At 37.4% G+C, this 21,179-nt stretch overlaps 1 protein-coding gene across 1 annotated transcript in view; it reads left to right on the top strand.

The window, feature by feature from the left end:
- LOC130219063 (mucin-5AC-like) overlaps positions 1-21,179 on the top strand; it is a 40,802-nt gene that overhangs the window by 6,618 nt on the left and 13,005 nt on the right. The window contains exons 8-34 of the mRNA XM_056451332.1: positions 492-609; positions 683-821; positions 3,167-3,274; positions 3,400-3,469; positions 3,606-3,740; positions 3,879-4,055; positions 4,689-4,783; positions 4,867-4,996; positions 5,093-5,339; positions 7,454-7,491; positions 7,587-7,690; positions 7,861-8,012; positions 8,356-8,494; positions 8,919-9,023; positions 9,226-9,402; positions 9,476-9,715; positions 9,919-10,075; positions 10,675-10,803; positions 12,548-12,864; positions 14,183-14,205; positions 14,444-14,652; positions 15,470-16,792; positions 16,872-16,963; positions 17,076-17,229; positions 17,325-17,563; positions 19,060-19,243; positions 19,917-20,088. Coding sequence (XP_056307307.1) covers positions 492-609; positions 683-821; positions 3,167-3,274; positions 3,400-3,469; positions 3,606-3,740; positions 3,879-4,055; positions 4,689-4,783; positions 4,867-4,996; positions 5,093-5,339; positions 7,454-7,491; positions 7,587-7,690; positions 7,861-8,012; positions 8,356-8,494; positions 8,919-9,023; positions 9,226-9,402; positions 9,476-9,715; positions 9,919-10,075; positions 10,675-10,803; positions 12,548-12,864; positions 14,183-14,205; positions 14,444-14,652; positions 15,470-16,792; positions 16,872-16,963; positions 17,076-17,229; positions 17,325-17,563; positions 19,060-19,243; positions 19,917-20,088 — 5,173 coding nt within the window. The remainder of the gene's footprint in view (positions 1-491; positions 610-682; positions 822-3,166; positions 3,275-3,399; positions 3,470-3,605; positions 3,741-3,878; positions 4,056-4,688; positions 4,784-4,866; positions 4,997-5,092; positions 5,340-7,453; positions 7,492-7,586; positions 7,691-7,860; positions 8,013-8,355; positions 8,495-8,918; positions 9,024-9,225; positions 9,403-9,475; positions 9,716-9,918; positions 10,076-10,674; positions 10,804-12,547; positions 12,865-14,182; positions 14,206-14,443; positions 14,653-15,469; positions 16,793-16,871; positions 16,964-17,075; positions 17,230-17,324; positions 17,564-19,059; positions 19,244-19,916; positions 20,089-21,179) is intronic.

Below are 21,179 nucleotides of genomic sequence, written 5' to 3'. Positions count from 1 at the left end.
AAATAGATTTTTTACCAATGTTAAACTTGTCATTTTAAAAAAGAAAAATTATGTTGAAAAAAGTATATACAACTAGAGTTTTCTTGTTTTGACATTAAAATATGTGGCTAAGAAATAACCTAATTAGATGTTTTTGCTGTTGTGGCAGGCAAACCAAAAAAACAACTGGGCCATTAGAAGAAATCCTTAGTGTTTAGCTCTGTATAAGACTAAAATTTCATTCATGATGGTCTTTAAGTCTTACATTTTACTTAATGAAACCTGCAAAAACCCTATTTTATGAATTGTATTATTACCACCACCACTACTACTACTACTACTACTACTACTACACTAGTAGCGCATTGGTGCGGTTTAATTTGTCTGATAAAGAGCCAGCAAATATAGCTTGTCTTCACATGAATGCTTATTGTTACGTTAACAGTGAAGACAGCATCATATCAGAACTGTTTTCTGCTCAGTTTTGTTCACTTTGCCTTATTTTTGTAAAGGAATGGTCGAGGATGACATTGGTCAGAGTGGATGTGTTCCTGTGAACAAATGTCCATGTGTACACAATGACAAAACCTACTCCTCAGGAGACTCGTACACAGAGGCTTGTAAAACATGGTGAGTCGAGCACAGAAATAGGAGCCATTTAACAGAATTTCACCAAACTAACACTGCTTACATTCTATACCAGTACATGTGATGCTGGACGCTGGACCTGCTCATACCTGGACTGTCCTGGAATCTGCTCTGTTGTTGGAGGGTCTCACATCACCACTTATGATGGAAAAACCTTCACCTTCAGCGGGAACTGCGACTACATCCTCACTAAGGTCCCTAATAGTCTGACAGCCTTCATTCTTTATATCACATCTATGAGTCAAAGTCATACTAATGTAAAAGTACCATTACTTGCCAAAAATGTAGTACATGTAAAGCTATCTGTTCTAAATACTACCCAAACTATGAGTAAAATAGCCCTTCTAAAAGTAATCTGAAGTAGTGAGTGTTATGCTGTGACAATTATTCCACCTTACATCCTTCAAATTAAAAATGCAGCTTACATCAGTGCCAAGTTTATGTTTAATATTTTTTCTAAGCCATTTCTATTGTTTCTTGCCATTCATGGACTATAAATGAAAATGTGTGATTAATTTAATGTGAGAACACATTGCATCAATATATGCACCTATAATAAGCAGAGTTCATACAGTCATGGAAAACCTGGAAAAGTCATGGAATTTTGACATGGCATTTTCCAGGCCTTGAAAAGTTTTGGAAAAACACTCAGTTTAGGAAAAGTCATGGAAAACAGGTATCTGTATACCTGAATATAGGTTATTTACTTCTTTTCTGTCCTTGGTCAATCACATACTCTCACATTATTAGTGCGGTGTAAGCATTATCTAAATCAATTTTACATATATATATATATATAAATTTAAGCTAAATAGATTGTTGCGTGTTTTACGAAATGCTGTAATAAATTTGAACATGCATGGTTTTTGTTTTACCATGCATATGTAGACATTGCATGAAACATTCGGCCATGAAAATTTACTTTAAAGTCTTGGAAAAATCATAGAAAAGTCATGGAATTTTAGTAGCAAAAATGTGTATGAACCCTGAATAAGCCATCAGAAAGCAGATTGATGCGTTTACATTCATATGCATGAATATATGCAGTTTGTGCATGTGTTTGCAAACGTAACATTCTGTAGTGCATTTAGCTATTATTTATGGCCATTTTGCATTTTCAGTCATCATACAGTATAATTGGCATCTTTCATCTTCTCATCACTGACATGCAGCCTAAATGGTCTCTCAGTAGTTGTGTGTAACGATTTTGTGTCTTCTTGGATGTTGTTAACTCTTCCACACTGTACAATCCCAGTTGTAAGAGCAACAAATAATAACTTGACTTCTAGTTGATCATTTGGAAAAGTTTCAAAAGGTAGATTTTCCAGATGAATCATCTGTTGAACTGCATCCCAATCATCACACATACTGCAGAAGACCTATTGGAACCTGCATGGACCCAAGATTCTTACAGAAATCAGTCAAGTTTGGTGAAGGAAAAATCAGCCTGAGGGATCAAGACATTTGTGCTGCCCATTACATTACAAACCACAGGAGAGATCAAATTCTTCAGCAGGATAGCGTTCCTTCTCATACTTCAGTCTCCACAGCAAAGTTCCTGAAAGCTAAGAAGGTCAAGGTGCTCCAGGATTGGCCAGCCCAGTCACCAGACATGAACATTATTGAGCATGTCTGGGGTAAGATGAAGGAGGCATTGAAGATGAATCCAAAGAATCTTGATAAACTCTGGGAATCCTGCAAGAATGCTTTCTTTGCCATTCCAGATGACTTTATTAATAAGTGATTTAAGTCACTGCAGAGATGTATGTATGCAGTCCTTCAAGCTCATGGGAGTCAAACACTATGTTTATTCTTTTTCCACTGCACCACAAGCTTATATTCTATACTGTACATCATATCTGTTAAGTGACGAGACTTTTTTTCTAAGCAAAGTCAGACCTTATTGAATTCAAAATCATGATCATATTTTATTTAGGTAAAATAAGCGTAATCTAGAAGCCTTTGCCTTTCATATAAGCCACTTCTGATACCAAATGATCAACTAGAAGTCAAATTATTATTTGTTGTTCCTAAAACTTGGATAGGCAACAAGAGTATACTGTAAAGCAGGGATTGGTACACTCAGGTGTGTTTGATTAGTGTTAGAGCAAAACTCTGCAGGGTCCAGGATCAAGTTTGCACATCCCTGCTGTAAAGCGTCCATGCCTTGAAGTCAGTCTGCCTGATGCAGTTTTAATATGTGCGATTTGATTGGATGGGAATCATGAGTGATTATTATACTTAGCCAATCTCTGTAGACAAGAAAAAATAAACATATAACAGGGTGACTGCAGGCTGAATGAAAAAAGTGCAGTAAAAGTACTGATACAGCACTAAAGATTTACTCAATTAAACATTTTATTAACTATAAAGTACAATTGCTGAGGAAAAACTACTCAATTACAGCAATTTGAGTCTTTTAACTCATTACTTTATACCACTTCTAACATTATTTATGATTTGGAAGTGCTTGAGATTCCTTTTTTATCTTCTGATGTCAGCACTTACATTTGTTTGTTTGTTTGTTTGTTTGTTCCAGCACTCTAACAACAGTGATTTTGCTGTAGTGGGAAATCTGGCACCGTGTAATCCGGCCCGAACAGACATTTGTCTAAACTCAGTTGTCCTTGTCATCTTGGGAACCACTGTAAGCTCTGGATTTCATTTACGTTTTCTTCAGTTCCAATTTTAAAATAAACAGAAAGAAAAACTGAGAAAAGAACCAACTAATAGTGTCAAAATCATTACATTGTTGTTTTCCTTGCAAAACAGATCAGCTTTTCTTCTAATGGTGATGTGACGCTGAATGGAAACAGCCCATTTAAGCTTCCTGCTATCATAGGTGGGGGATTTGTGTCTATCATAAGCATGTTAAACCAACACCATGTTAAACATAAGATTAAACCAATTTAAATGCGATTTCCTAAAAATAGCAAAACTCTTGTTTTGTATGCTAACCACCTGTTTTATTGTCCCAGGTCCTGTGAGCATCTTCCAGCCCTCTTCATCTTTCATTATTGCTGATTTAAATAGTATTCGTCTGGAGATCCAGCTGGCTCCAGTCATGCAGTTGTATATTATAGCCAGCACTGAGGAGAAAGGGAAAATGACTGGTGAGTGAAGAAAGACTGCAAACCCTGCTTTTTATGATCCACTGTAATCATATTTTAAGAAACATTGATACAATTGTAACACAATGAGTCTATTTTCTTATTGTCTTTCCATCAAATTCTACATCTTGTTTGCTTCAGGTCTGTGTGGAAACTATAATGAGGTCCAAAAAGACGACTTTAAAACTGAATCGGGCATTATAGAGGGCACATCGACAACCTTTGTCAACTACTGGATAAAAAACAGTGGGCAGTACAGCTGTACAGATGTTAAAGACACATTTACAGAAAACCCTTGTAGCTTGCGCATTGAGACAGGTACTCGAGTTTTAGAAACATTCATACAGCATTTATCAATAAAAGGACTTTATACAGTATGTCTGGCTGCTGATAAGCCTGTCTGGCTTTATTCTGTAAAATCAACTGCCTACTGTAGATGTACATTGTACAGCTTATTATTATATTGCCACAAAAGTAAACCATTAATCACAAAACATTGGTCTGAGCTGTAATAAAACTGAGTCAAATGGGCTGAATGCAGCCTACATTAACCTATGCATAATTTAGTCAGAAGGTGCAAAAAAATTCACCTCCTGGGATGTATTTGGTGCTCTCCAGAAATGTATATAGTTGTACATTTTCAGAATGAGCCGGGGTTGGAAAAAACTAATGGTCAAGATGATTCAAACTACCAGATGAGCCTGCATTGTTAGTTTCAGCAGTTTTTATCTGGGAATAGCATACCTTGTAATGTTGGTCAATCAGAATCAAGTATTCCAGAGAGCTGTGTAATAAGCACCAATAACAATAAACATAGTTCTAGGATAATAACAGGCTGTTGTAGGATGAAAAATTCCCAGCCATATAAATAAATATGTTATTGTTTGGGATATTGGAGGACAATCTTTTGTTTGTCATGGTTATAATCTAGATGGTATTCTTTTTATACAGAGAAACTTGCTAAAGACTGGTGTTCCCGGCTTACAAATCAAAGTGGAGTCTTTTCCGCATGTCATTCAGAAATATGCCCTGACATTTACTACCAAGTGAGTGTTTTTTCCCAACGTGAAAGATTAAACAAATGTAAAGAGCCCCTTTCTTCATTTAATTTGAGTTTCATTCTCTTCAGTGGTGCGTCTATGACACCTGCAAGTGTGCAGATATCAGGAAGTGCATGTGTGCGGCCCTTTCCAGCTATGCCCACGCATGTGCTGCCAGAGGAATCATTCTCCAAGGCTGGATGGATGCAGAGCCTTGTGGTGAGTTTTTTTGTTGTTGTTTATATTGCTTGAAATAATTAATTCTATTATTTTAAGAGACCAATTTAATTATGTTTGAAACATCTGTCTGCACAGAGACTAAGTGTCCAGGGAATATGAAATACTCCTATGGCGTGACTAGTTGTGACAGCACCTGCCGTTCTCTCAGTGGACAAGAAAGCACCTGCCAAGGGTCCTTCACACCTGTAGACGGCTGCGTCTGCCCTGAGGGAACCTTCCTTAATGAAGAGGACAGATGTGTGCCTGCTGATCAGTGCCCTTGTTATCTTGATGACAAGGTCATACATCCATCAGAAACAATCTCTAAAAATGGGGTTAAATGGTAAATATGATGGTTCAGCATACATTGACACATTACATCAGGGGTACTCAAGTTCTGAGAACAAGGGGAAACATTTATCCACATGAAATGCAAAAGGCCACAAATGACACAATGAGTATGTTTACATGGACTCCAAAAATCCAATTTCAATAAGATTAAGACAATACTCTGATTAAGAGTCTAGTATGTAAACAGTGATTTTTGATTACCTTAATCCGACTAAAGTCATAATCGAACTAAACATTAATCGGATTAGGACATGTGGAGTATGCGGATTTTAGTCAAATAATTGAAGTGCAGTACAGACATGTAAACACCGCAATTAAACTATTACCTTCATGATTTTCATCACATTTTGCGACAGAATATTTCATAAACACACGGCTATTTAACACATTCTTCTCTGCACCTTAATCTCTGCACCTATAAAGTCAGTGAAGGACCACAGACACTTGCGGAGGTTTTTTCCCCCCACACGGCGTGTGGTATCACATTCTATTAAAACTACACTCTTCCAGCTGTTTATACTCTCATCCAAAATCTTGTTTGTCATGCGGCATGCATGAAATGTTCCTGAATGAAAGTGAAAGTGAACTGTGGTTAAAGTCAACTCCCGGAATGACATGAAACTTTAGAGGAAATGTAGCTAGCGTGGTGAGTCCATGACGTTAATTGAATTATGTGCTATAACATGTAAAACAGGATCATGAAAGCAACATTCAAAAAGCAACTCAAGTAAACAACTTAATCATATTATTGTCTTATTCAGATTAAGGCAAATAAATCGATTACTGATGTCCATGTAACTCCATAAAAGATAGTTTTAGCTGTTTTAATGGCTTTAAAATGCTGTTTATTAGCAAGTCTGGCATGTTCTTATCTATTTAAAATGTAATACTGAACACAATCACAATGTGGAACAAAAAAGTGGATTAACCTTGAAAAAATTGTTTATTTATACAAAATCTAAACAAAAATATTGAGCAGCGTAAATATAGGCCAATGTTGTTGTTTTTTTGTATTTAATACATTTTTAAGCTAATAATATTAAACAAACTATTACATTATTTGTGTTTTCTTTTTAAGGTGAGTTTTTACACTCCGGATCAGTATGCAAAGTTGTTGTTGTTATTAATAGTAATGGTATAGCATTGGTAGTACATGAACTTTTAGTCAGTCATTTTTTACTGTTCAACGCACATGAATTCTGCACAAATAAAAAACATTTCAAGAGTTCACACTTGATAACTACTTACAAGGTGCACGTTGTTATAGTGCTGATTTGGATTAGTCAATTTACTTAAGTTGCATGTTTTTGGACTGTGGGAGGAACCTGGGGGAAACCCACGTGAGCATAGGAAGAACGTGTAAACTCCGCACAGAAACGTCGGCTGGCTTGGTAAGGACTAGAACCAGTGACGCTTTTGCTGTTAGGCACGGTGTTAACCACTGGGCCACCGTGCCACCCATCTAGAAAAGGAGAAGTAGGTGTGGAAAGGGGGATTTTTCAAAAGAAAGATGACTTATATGAAACTTAGTGTATTTATAGTGGCTTATTGGTGAATCATAAATTGAATAATGCGGGACCAGCCGCAAGCAATCATAAGCATGTGATCCTCTCGAAATTAATTTATAAATAAACTTCAAATATATTCCAGATTGTTAGTAAGAGGTTTATTGTGGAGTTCATCCAGCTTTCATAATTATAACAAGAAAACAAACACTGAAAACTCACTGTTGTGATAACAGCTCCATTCAATGTTATTGGACCACTTTTTGCTACATTTCCCAAGCTTTTCGTTCGGTGTGCGACAGGTTTTAGGAGTGCAAGCTGCATTTAAATGATGTGAGCATAAAGCCTAATATTTGCATTACTTTTGAGTGCAATCTATTGGAAAATAAATACATTTTGCATACATGCATGTTCAGCATGGTGTAGACCACTGGGCCACCGTGCCACCCATCTAGAAAAGGAGGAGAAGTAGGTGTGGAAAGGGGGATTTTTCAAAAGAAAGATGACTTATATGCCTTGGGATGCTAATTGAGTACCCATGCATTACATTATTGATTAAAACATATGATAATCTATATTATCTGGTTTGGTTACATTACAGCACCTGCAACCTTGGCAAATTGGAGTGCTCCAGTCAAGGTGAGCAGAAAATACCTGTTCAGACATTGTATAAGACTGAGCTGAGGTGTACAACCCTTGTATGATGTGTGTTTTTTATACTTATTCTATATTAGACTGCAAGTCTCCAATGATCTTCTTTAACTGCTCTAATTATGAACAAGATCAGAAAGGGACGGAGTGTCAGAGTACATGTGAGAAACAAGACTCCAACAATTGTGTAAGTTCTGATGGATGGATGAAACAGAATATGTGATAATAGGATGGAAGGAATAATATCAGTTTATAGTGCATTAATAACATGAAATTGGATATATTAATGAATATATTCTGTATATTCTTGATTCTGTAATGACACTGATTATTTTTGGGCTTGTGTGTTGGCAATAGGTCAGCACAGGGTGTGTATCAGGGTGTATGTGTCCTGAGGGTCTTCTGGCTGATGGAGAAGGTGGATGTGTGGCGAGTTACGAATGTTCATGTACCCACAATGGAGTCACCTATAAACCCATGGAGCAAGTTCAACAAGACTGTAACACCTGGTAAAGCCTATCACTGTACATTCTAAATGTTGACAGGTCTAGTACATATTAATTTAAATTTGAAGATTGAATTAGGTAATTGAAGATGAACTTTTGTCTTAAATCTACATTGTATCAACATCACAAGATGTGACGTGGCAAAATACTAAAAACCTTTTTAAGAATAAAATTTATTAAATTAGATGATTGCAGAAATTCAGAGCTGAACAGGCAGGAGACCACCACTGTGAAGCAGACAGAACCTAGAAGTAGATTGACCACCATAAAGGAGCAATATTAGTTGCATGTTTTATTTTATCCGAAGTGAAAATCAATCAAATGATTGGGCATTTTTTTATTTCAGCACATGCACAAATGGTATGTGGATTTGTACAGAAGTGTCATGTTACGAAACCTGTACCATCTACGGTGAAGGTCATTACAAGACTTTTGATGGCAAGAGATACTCCTACCATGCAGATTGTGCACACACTTTGGCCCACGTATGTTTTTCCTATTCTATGTAACTTGGTGTCTGGCAGTTAAAATATTTGTTTGATACTGTATTTACTACTGTATTTACAACTGTATTTGTTTGATGCTATATTTTGGATAGTTCTTAATTTACCACATTCCAAACCATATCCAGGGTTTCTGCAGGTCTTAGAAAATCTTAATGAAACTTTACAGAAATTTAGGACGCTTTAAATCACAACTGAAATTTGGAAGGTCTTAATAGTAAACATGCATGCTTTATCTTGTTCCACCACTGGTCTTCCTCATGCAATATTGAAATTCTGTTGATAAAATCGTATTTTTTTGTACTTTTAATATAAAAAGAAGTATTTTTAAGTATTTGTTGTAGAAAACATAGTGAATTGTCTTGTTTGTGACAACTTCTTCACCGTCTGGCGTTATTATTTGTAGGATTCTTGCATTATGGACCAGACTCCCTCATTCAGACTTGTCTCAGAGAACAAACTTTGTGAATCCACCAGCACCATCTGCAAGTCCATCAGTCTGTTCTTTGGGGTGAGCTCATTTTATAGCTCAAACTAAGCATTCACGTAGTATTACACATTTTACAATTGCATAATTTGCAACAATAACCTCACTTTTTTTTGGAGGACAAACACGTTTTTAAAATTTAAATGCAAAATCTGTAATAATGTGTGAATTTGCAATAATGCCATATGAGGAAAATATCTTAAAAATATCATTTTAGATCCAGCAGCCATCTGAGATACATTTATCTGAGGATGGAGTCAAAGTTTTGGAAAGCAGCAACACTGAATACAAATATCAAATCCATTCTGCTGGGATATATATTGTTGTAGAGGTCCAGGGTCTTTTGAACTTAATCTGGGACAATAAAACAAGTGTGATTCTTCAACTCCATCCCAACTTAAAGGTATGCATTCCTTACAAAAACACCCATACACAATCATTTTCATCTCTTAACATTCTCATGATCTGTATTGCAGGACAATGTGTGTGGACTGTGTGGAAACTTTGATGGTAATGCAAATAATGACTTTATGAAACACAATGGAGAAGTGGTGACCGATCCAAAGGAATTTGGGATTAGCTGGAAGGTGAAACCCGACTGCCCGGATGTGACAAACATAATAGACTTGTGTACAGAAAATCCACATCGCAGTGTCTGGTCTGAAAAACGATGTAGCATCATAAAAAGTGATGTCTTTAAGGATTGCCACACACTTGTAAGTAACAGTAAATGTAAAGCTGTACAGATCTACATGTTATGATGTTCATAAACTATGAATCTCCTCAATGGCAGATACTGTATTAAGGAACCTTTTTAAAAACAGTGGATTAGTTTAGAATGACACTAGTGGCATAATCAGATGAAATTTCAATCAGATGACAATAAAAGCAGTGATGTGTTCTGCTTCTTTTTTACTAGGTGGACCCTCACCAATATTACGACAATTGTGAAAGAGACACATGTGGATGTGAAACTGGGGGCGACTGTGATTGTTTCTGCACTGCAGTAGCAGCTTATGCTGCTGAATGCCGTCGAAAGGGAGCTTGTGTGAAATGGCGGAGCCCAAATACATGTCGTAAGTCCTAATATTTCTAAAATGTCAATTAATATTTCACTTTTGCATAAAGGGTCATTTGTTTTACCTTTTCACATGATGTTAAGCAGGGGTGCCCAAACGCGGTCCTGGAGGGCCAGGGTCCTGCATAGTTTATCTCCAACTACTTTCAACACAACTGGCTGGAAGTTTCTAGTATACCTAGAAAATGCTTGATTGGCTGGTTTAGTTTGGGGACCCCTGATGAAAAGGAACCGAGCAGTGTGTCAATGGTTATAGGCGGGGATTGTGCTAATGTGACATTACATTGCACACTCTCTGAAAACACTTGTTGGGAGACACTACTTATGATTTATGGAGATAAAAAAGGGAGTACACAGACTTTTAAGTATTGTAGCATGGTTGTGTACATGCATTTTTTAAAACGCATTGATCACCAAATTAAAATTTAGCATAATTACTGTATGTAAACAACACACTGTATTCAAGCATTTTTATTTTACTCTTTTATAAAAAAAAATTATATATATATATATATATATATATATATATATATATATATATATATAATAAATGAAATTATGTTTTCTGCTATACTGACCAGTGTTTTTTTCTCGCAGCTTTATTTTGTGACTACTACAATCCTCCGGGAAAATGTGAGTGGCACTATGATTCCTGTGGACCACCCTGCCCAAAAACCTGCAAAAACCCAACTGGAACCTGCTCTGATCAAATTCCACTCCTTGAAGGTCAGGAGTAAAGTTATTTATATATAACTATAAGCATATTTTATTGAGTTTTATATATCTTTCAAAGGTTTAATGAGATGAATTTCATGTTAAGTTTTATTTTGTATGGCTTCAAGCAGTAATTCTCAACCACGTTCCTGGAGGAGCACCAGCTCTGCACATTTCTATGTCTCCTTAACCAAACACGCCTCATTTAGACAGTGGCCCCCTGGGAACCTGGTTGAGTAACACTGCCTTAAATGGTTTTTACATGTCACATTCATGATGTTTGAATAATCTGAGAGCTTCCTTCATCTTCATAAAACCAATTAAGATGTTTTAGATTAAATCTGAGAGCTCCTTCATCCTCCAATATCCTCCAAAGATCATGACTTGTTCATCCTCAAAACAGACCATGCACCTTAGTGGTTCAATCAGAATATTTTCAAGCTATGAGAATACATTTGTGGACACCAAAATACCGAGTTTTATAAACAATTTTTTCTCCTCAGTGTCAGTATAGAGCGCTCGTTAATGAGAATGCGCTTCTTGCATATTACCTCAGATACACCTGTGCTTTGTTTTAAACTGAGGAAGTTGTGTACGGGGATGCGAGGTTTACATCACTGCTATTGAAGGCATGTTTTTTTAGGATTATTTTAATATTTTTCTGAGCTCGCTGTGCGACGCTGTGGCGCATTAGGTAGTGCTGTCGCCTCACAGCAAGAAGGTCGCTGGTCGAGCCTCGGCTGGGTCAGTTGGCGTTTCTGTGTGGAGTTTGCATGTTCCCTGTAAATTGGGTAAATTGTCCTTTAGTGTACGAGTGTGAATCAGTTTGTGTGTGGATGTTTCCCAGAGATGGGATGCGGCTGGAAGGGCATCCGCTGTGTAAAAATGTGATGGATAAGTTGGTGGTTCATTCCACTGTGGCGACCCCAGATTAATAAAGGGACTAAGCCGAAAAGAAAATGAACTTGCTGTTTATGGAGGATGAGCAAACTCTCAGATTTAACATAACACATAATGACATCATTTTCATTTTTAAGTGAACTGGCCTTTTACCGTTAAAAGCCAGACTAAAGCCTGATTTCCATTCTATTTTATACCGCTACCCCATTCCTATGGATCACCTTTCTCTTTGTCCTTAAAACAAAGTGGGAAGATTAGGGTTAGGTGACATACAGTATGTCATCATATGTCGTTGCTAGAACATACATCATATGAGAGGTTGTCTGCGTACTCAAACTGTATGAGCCTCCAGATTGCCTTAGGCGTCCCAATTTCAACTAGTGGATCATGTTGCAAGAAGTATAACACTGCTTATGTACACGGATGTAACCAAAAGAAAATTTAATTTAAGTTATATACAATGTGCTGTTGAAACAAATTCCCTTCTACTAGACCTTTCTGACAGGGTGGCCTATTCTGTCAAGTCATTGGGTATCAGAATAAAAATATGTTGTGGGACTATCATGTATTGGTTATTATAAGGGGCTATAATTAGCCAAATTTTTTGCTTTCTGTTTTTATTTAACACTTCTTTGAAAAATGGAGGGGAAGGGTAAGGTTTATGAATGTGTTTGGGCTTTTATTTCATGAGTAAAATGCTACAACTACATCTTATTTCCAACATTTGTTCAGGACACAACTAAATTAGGGGTTTTCATTCATATATATTTGATTGGTGATGCACAGACAATAATAGTAAAACTATTTGCTCTGTCTTTTTTTTTTTTTTTTGAATATGCACCAATTTCTTCCCCAGGATGTTTTCCTCAGTGCCCTCCAGAAACTCCATATTTGCTGGATGAAACCATGACTTGTGTTAAAGAGTGTTACTGTATCTATAACGGAATGCAATTCACTGTTGGATCAATAGTTTACACCATTGAATACAAGGAAGGAACATGTGCCAGTGGTGTATGTATAGAAAATGGGGCAATAAAAAATATTACTATGGATTGTCCAACAACCACTCCTTCTACTACTGGTACTATAACACCACCATCTACAACAACAGAAATATTTATCTCTACAACTCCAACAGTGACAACTACAACTCCTACAATACCCACTACTACTGTAACACCACCATCTACAACAACAGAAATATCTACCACTACCTCTACAACTTCTACAGTGACAACCACTACTCCTACAATACCTACTACCACACCACCACCATCTACAACAACAGAAATATCTACCACTACTTCTACAACTCCTACAGTGACAACCACAACTCCTACAATATCTACAATCACTATTACTCTAACAACACCTATTTGTCATTGGTCAGAGTGGTTTGACAACAGCCAGCCCAGTACAGATGTTGAAGGACAGGAAATTGAATCCATCAAAGAATTATGGGAAACTAATAAAATTCCCTGTGAGATACCAGACAAAATTGAATGTATGTCAAATTATGATGATAAAAACTACACAGGCGAGAACTGGAAACATGATCAAGTAGTGTCCTGTAATACCTCTTTTGGATTATTATGCTCAAACCTTGATAATTCATATGAAGCTTGTGATAATCATCTAATACGTGTTTGTTGCAATGGATCACTAAGTACCACAAGTTCTGCAATATCAACTACCTCTAGTACTATAACACCACCATCTACAACACAAGAAACATCTACCACTACAACTCATACAATGACCAACACAACTCCAACCATACCCACAACTATTACTACTGTAACACCACCATCTACAACAACAGAAACATCTACCACTACAACTCCAACAGTCACAACCACAACTCCTACAATACCTACTACAGCAACACCACCATCTACAACAACAGAAATATCTACCACTACTTTTACAACTCCTACAATACCTACTACCACAATACCACCATCTACAACAACAGAAACATCTACCGCTACCTCTACAACTCCTACCGTGTCAACCACAACTCCTACAATACCTAGTACCACTACTACTGTAACTCCACCATCTACAACAACAGAAATATCTACCACTACCTCTACAACTTCTACAGTGACAACCACAACTCCTACCACACCACCACCATCTACAACAACAGAAACATCTACCGCTACCTCTACAACTTCTACATTAACAACCACAACTCCTACAATACCTACTACCACAATACCACCATCTACAACAACAGAAATATCTACCACTACCTCTACAACTCCTACAGTGACAACCACAACTCCTACAGTATCTACAATCACGATTACCCTAACAACACCTATTTGTCATTGGTCAGAGTGGTTTGACAACAGCCAGCCCAGTACAGATGTTGAAGGACAAGAAATTGAATCCATCAAAGAATTATGGGAAACTAATAAAATTCCCTGTGAGATACCAGACAAAATTGAATGTATGTCAAATTATGATGATAAAAACTACACAGGCGAGAACTGGAACCATGATCAAGTAGTGTCCTGTAATACCTCTTTTGGATTATTATGCTCAAACCTTGATAATTCATATGAAGCTTGTGATAATCATCTAATACGTGTTTGTTGCAATGGATCACTAAGTACCACAACATCAACTATCTCTACTACCACAACACCACCATCTACAACAACAGAAACATCTACCACAACTTTTACAACTCCTACAATACCTACTACCACTACTACTGTAACACCACCATCTACAACAACAGAAACATCTACCACTACAACTCCAACAGTGACAACCACAACTCCTACAATACCTACTACCACAACACTGCCATCTACAACAACAGAAACATCTACCACTACAACTCCAACAGTGACAACCACAACTCCTACGATATCTACTACCATTACTACAGTAACACCACCATCTACAACAACAGAAATATCTACCGCTACCTCTACAACTCCAACAGTGACAACCACAACTCCTACAATACCTACTACCACAATACCACCATCTACAACAACAGAAATATCTACCACTACCTCTACAACTTCTACAGTGACAACCAAAACTCCTACAATACCTACTACCACAATACCACCATCTACATCAACAGAAATATCTACTAATACTTTGACAACTCCAACAGTGACACCCACAACTCCTACAATACCTACAACCACAACACCACCATCTACAACAACAGAAATATCTACCACTCCCTCTACAACTCCTACAGTGACAACCACAACTCCTACAATATCTACAATCACTATTACTCGAACAACACCTATTTGTCATTGGTCAGAGTGGTTTGACAACAGCCAGCCCAGTACAGATGTTGAAGGACAGGAAATTGAATCCATCAAAGAATTATGGGAAACTAATAAAATTCCCTGTGAGATACCAGACAAAATTGAATGCATGTCAAATTATGATGATAAAAACTACACAGGCGAGAACTGGAACCATGATCAAGTAGTGTCCTGTAATACATCTTTTGGATTATTATGCTCAAACCTTGATAATTCATATGAAGCTTGTGATAATCATCTAATACGTGTTTGTTGCAATGGATCACTAAGTACCACAAGTTCTACAACATCAACTACCTCTAGTACTATAACACCACCATCTACAACACAAGAAACATCTACCACTACAACTCCAACAGTGACAACCACAACTCCTACAATACCTACTACCACAACACAACCATCTACAACAACAGAAATATCTACCACTACTTTTACAACTCCTACAATACCTACTACCACAATACCACCATCTACAACAACAGAAACATCTACCGCTACCTCTACAACTCCTACCGTGTCAACCACAACTCCTACAATACCTACTACCACAATACCACCATCTTCAACAACAGAAACATCTACCGCTACCTCTACAACTCCTACCGTGTCAACCACAACTCCTACAATACCTAGTACCACTACTACTGTAACTCCACCATCTACAACAACAGAAATATCTACCACTACCTCTACAACTTCTACAGTGACAAGCACAACTCCTACAATACCTACAACCACAATACCACCATCTACAACAACAGAAACATCTACCGCTACCTCTACAACTCCTACCGTGTCAACCACAACTCCTACAATACCTAGTACCACTACTACTGTAACTCCACCATCTACAACAACAGAAATATCTACCACTACCTCTACAACTTCTACAGTGACAACCACAACTCCTACCACACCACCACCATCTACAACAACAGAAACATCTACCGCTACCTCTACAACTTCTACATTGACAACCACAACTCCTACAATACCTACTACCACAATACCACCATCTACAACAACAGAAATATCTACCACTACCTCTACAACTCCTACCGTGTCAACCACAACTCCTACAATACCTACTACCACTACTACTGTAACTCCACCGTCTACTACAACAGAAATATCTACCACTACCTCTACAACTCCTACAGTGACAACCACAACTCCTCCAGTATCTACAATCACTATTACCCTAACAACACCTATTTGTCATTGGTCAGAGTGGTTTGACAACAGCCAGCCCAGTACAGATGTTGAAGGACAAGAAATTGAATCCATCAAAGAATTATGGGAAACTAATAAAATTCCCTGTGAGATACCAGACAAAATTGAATGCATGTCAAATTATGATGATAAAAACTACACGGGCGAGAACTGGAACCATGATCAAGTAGTGTCCTGTAATACCTCTTTTGGATTATTATGCTCAAACCTTGATAATTCATATGAAGCTTGTGATAATCATCTAATACGTGTTTGTTGCAATGGATCACTAAGTACCACAACATCAACTATCTCTACTACCACAACACCACCATCTACAACAACAGAAATATCTACCACTATCTTTACTTCTCCTAAAGGGACAGCCACAACTCCTACATTACCTACTAACACTACTGCTGTAACACCACCATCTACAACAACAGCCACTACACCGGCTTTCATTGTGTACACGGGGCCCCCTCCAACCCCCTCCCCTTCACCTATGCCACAGGAATTAAAGACTACAACAACTACCACTTGTTTCTGCATATACAATAATGTAAAATACCCAGCAGGTAAGTACTTCCCTACCAATTTTAAAAAATGAAATTGAAAATTATACATTTTAAACATCCATTTTTTTTTTAATCATAGGGTCAACTTTTAACCTACTTGATAAGTGTTATTCTGCTTATTGCAACTCATCTTGCTCTGTTGTACAACAGATTAATTTTGACAACAGCACGGTAATAAAAGAAGCTACTTACAGTCCTCATACACTAAAAAAAGACAAGAAATTATCACCATTTATATTATCCTCTGTTTGTTAATATTATTATATTGATTTATTTATAACAGACAGACGCATGCACTATTAAAACATGCAAAAATGGAACGGTCACATCAAATCCTGTGCATTGCGACCCAGTTGTAATTCCTAAATGTGTCAACGGCCTTGGACCTGTGAAGGTGTATTATAACAACCGGTGCTGCTATAAATATGAGTGTGACTGTGAGTTAATTTTGTTCAATTTAATCTTAAAAGTTCTAAAATTACACTGTTTTTGTAAGTGAATTATATTTAACTCATGTTTCTTGAGCCAACAGGTTTGTGCAAGGCCTATGGTGACCCTCATTATAGAACTTTTGATGGACAATATTATACTTTTCATGGAAACTGCACTTATGTGTTGATGGAAGAAATCATCCCGACATACAATATCAGTGTTCATCTTAAGAACTATTATTGTGATGTTGTAAAACGTATTGCCTGCACCCAGTATGCAATTGTTTATTACAACTCCTACAAAATCCTGCTGAACAGCACTGATGATAAAGTGGTCCATGTAAGTATCAGAACTAGATTATACTTTCTTCTATAAAAATATTACATTTGCTGAAAGACAAGCCTACTGTGAGACCCACAAGCCACTTTTACCCACAAAAAACAGAAGTACCACCCACTCCTAAATGATTTCTATATATAAACAGTCATTAATGGCTCGTTTCCACTGACTGGTACGGTACGGTTCAATTTGGTACGGGTCACCTTTATCAGGCTTGCGTTTCCACTAACAAGGGTACCCTTTTGGTGGGCGTGGTGTATGACAGAAAGTTTCAGTCGACGTCATTCTCGCTCGAGGAAATGTCTACAATAAAGCTGTATGGGTCACTTACATATCATATGAGCAGCACTTCTCACAAAACAGATGCTTTACACACATAAATACTTGTGTAGAAATGTTTATTACTAACTTTTCAATGAACATGAGTTGATTATAACTGCAGATCAATGATGATCAATGAAACAGCCTACTGTAACGTCTGTAATTATATTAAATAACTAAATAAATGAACATATATAAACACATACAGCCCCTTACAGTCTCCGATATGTTACCAACTACAGAAGAACTACACACAGCAGACATTTTCGTCCGTATTTAGGTTCAAAACAACACAAAATATAGCCTACAGTCAGTGTAAACCTCTTATCTGTGTCTGTAATCTTCAGCAGCATGTGTAGCCTCTGTTAGAGAGTAATTCCGTCATTCTGAGTTCATAATAGTCCAAAAGGTGATAATTATAGTTATACATAGCAGTTTGTTCATGTTTGCTGAATAATAATGTGCTCCCTTTTTTCCGGCTTCTCCTTTGTTTCTTCACGCTTCACTCTCGCGTTTGTCAGTGTCTGACAGGATCGGGTTTCAAAAGCATGTCAATAATCAAGCGCAGGTTATTTTCATCAGCTCAAGAAGTTTGTTATTTCAGATATAATGTTAGACGCGCGCGAGCGCTAGCAAGAAAGCGAAACCGCTCGCGCCTCAGACTGGCTCGTTAAAAACTACGGGGCACAGGGTAAATCTGCTCTTCTTCTTGGCTTTGTGGCTGTTCATCCAGACGACAACAAGGTTTGTTTGAGCCCAGATCGACCATGGCTCGTTATTATATGTATTTATAATTCCGCTGTAATCTCTCGGCTGTGTATTTTAAACATGGCGTTTTTTTTGTTTTCATTCTAGCTTATTGCTTAAGCGAATGACGTATCTCTGTAAACCAATAGCGTTCAGCTGCGCATGTGGCTCCGCCTTTTGGTACCCTTTCTCGTGTTTGGTACCCCTTCGAAAGTGTGCCGAAAAAATGGTACGGTACGGTTTGATTCGGTACGCTTTTTGACAGTGGAAACGACCATAAAAGCATACCAAACCGTACCGTACCACTCAGTGGAAACGGGCCATATGAGACACTTTTTCAGTGCTGTTATGAGCTTCCACTGCAATACTGTACTATTGCACTTAATACAAAGCATAATCATCTTTACATTATAAATATTTTCCTTTAGGTCTATGTTAATAATCAAGTGAAGATTCCAACATACATCACTGATAGATTCATTATCACCACCACTGGCATAGCAGCGACTGTGAACATCACTGACATTAACGTTCAGATTAGAGTCAGTGCTTCAGAAGTCTCAATCAGACTCCCGTTTTCCTCCTTCCGTAATAATACAAAGGGACAATGCGGTAAGTATACATTTCTGCTTTTGTTCAAATGTGATGAAAAAATAATAATTTTACATCTCACAATACAAATGTTTATCATCAAAAACATGCATCAATCCAAGCATTTTAAAACTGATTTTACGTGAAGTTTTACAAACTAATTTTGAGTGGAGCACGTGATATGATTGATTGCGGCTGGTCTCTCTTTCGTAATCATAAATAATCCAATCAGACTGATTCAAGCCTCCAATAAATTGACTGATTTCACCCTACTGTCTTATCTTCATTTTGGAAGAACCACCCCCCCCCCCCCCCCCCCCCCCCCCCCCCCCCCACCCAATCTCCTCCTTTTACCAGTATGAGCTTTCGAGACCTATACCGCCCTGGGCTCAATTATCTCCAAGCTCAGGGTTCTCTAATAGGATAGCACGCCAAACCTGCTAATAGCGTCAAGCAATATCTAAGCGTGAACTCTTGAATTAGAACCAGCCAGAACAAAACAAATCAAATTAATAGATATTTAGAGTAGTTATAATATATGATGTAGATTTTTGTTTTTAAGAGTAACTATTTGTTTATCTGATGGTTCTGTCTAAAATATTTATTGGTTATTTTTTAAGTTGAATAGTAATATTTGTTAAATTAGCTAAAAATACAGTTTGTCCTTGTATGTAACATTTACATTACATTACAGGTTGTTGTGACAACAGCAACACAAATGACTGCCAGTACCCTAACGGAACAATCAACAGTTTATGTGAGAAAACGGCAGCATTTTGGAATGTTTCTGAATGTACACCTCCACCATCACCTCCGGTTCCACCTATACCTCCAGTCGTACCTCCCTGTGAAATCCTCAAGAACAAGTAAGGCAAAGGACTAACAGAGTTTGATGCTATTACTGGCATTATTAACAGGGGTGCACATAACTGTTTTGGTCCGTTTCTCAAGGGAGTACCTGAAGATGTTGCTCAATCCTCACACTCTTCATGGCACATCCATCCTGTGAAATTCAATTGGAAATTCCCATTTTCACAATGTTGCATATTTTCACATATGTGACATTTTTATTGCTTTGAAATCTAAACATGGAACTAAACAAAAAAATCTAACACAAACTTCTAAACCTACGGTGGCTAAGTGATTAGCATGTTTAGCGTACAGCAAGAAGGTCACTTATGTGAAGTTCGCATGTTCTCCGGTTTCCCCCTCAAAGTCCAAAGAGATGTGGTAGAGATGAATTGTATAAGCTAAATTGGCCATAGTGTGTGAATGGGAGAGTATGTGTGTTTCCCAGCACTGAGGGTTGTATTCTAGGTGCTGGGTTGTGGCATCCACTGTGTAAAACAATTGCCAGAGTAACTGTCACCTTAGGGCCACTCCTAAGTTAAATTACTGAAGGACTTTCATGCAAGCGGCCACAGGTGGCGATTGTAAATGACGTCACTTGCAGAGGAAAAGCCAAGCAGTTAATACACAGATACATGCAGCAGAACACACAACCACAAGATGGCGCAATTATACCATGCTGGTTTTTAGGAAAAATGTAAAGTTTGCATGAAATCAAAATGTACTCTTCTGTGCACTTCAATATATTGTAGAAATGTATTTGTCCTCAGAATCTTTATCAACAACATAACTATTTTTTTTTTTTTTGCTTTGTGCCAACTTTAAAAGTAAAAGAGCACTTCTTAAACCAGAGAAGCTGAACATGTTTTTTTTTCTTTTTTATAAACATAATAGACACTAGTTATCCATTGTACTGTTTTATTGTTGTGCTTTTTGTTGTTAATAATTAAAATTAACCAATAAAACCCCAAAACCCCACCCCCAGGTGTTATGTGAGCACACAGCCAGATCCACCTGAGCAGGAGCAGATATGCTAAGCTTCTCTGTTTCGCAGCTGCAGGAACGTGGCAGACACAAGTACTAAAACACGAAATGGAGTTCATTTTAC

The sequence above is a fragment of the Danio aesculapii genome, chromosome 25, assembly GCF_903798145.1.
Source record: "Danio aesculapii chromosome 25, fDanAes4.1, whole genome shotgun sequence".
Lineage (NCBI taxonomy): Eukaryota > Metazoa > Chordata > Actinopteri > Cypriniformes > Danionidae > Danio > Danio aesculapii.
This window is presented reverse-complemented; position numbering and strand designations above follow the sequence as displayed.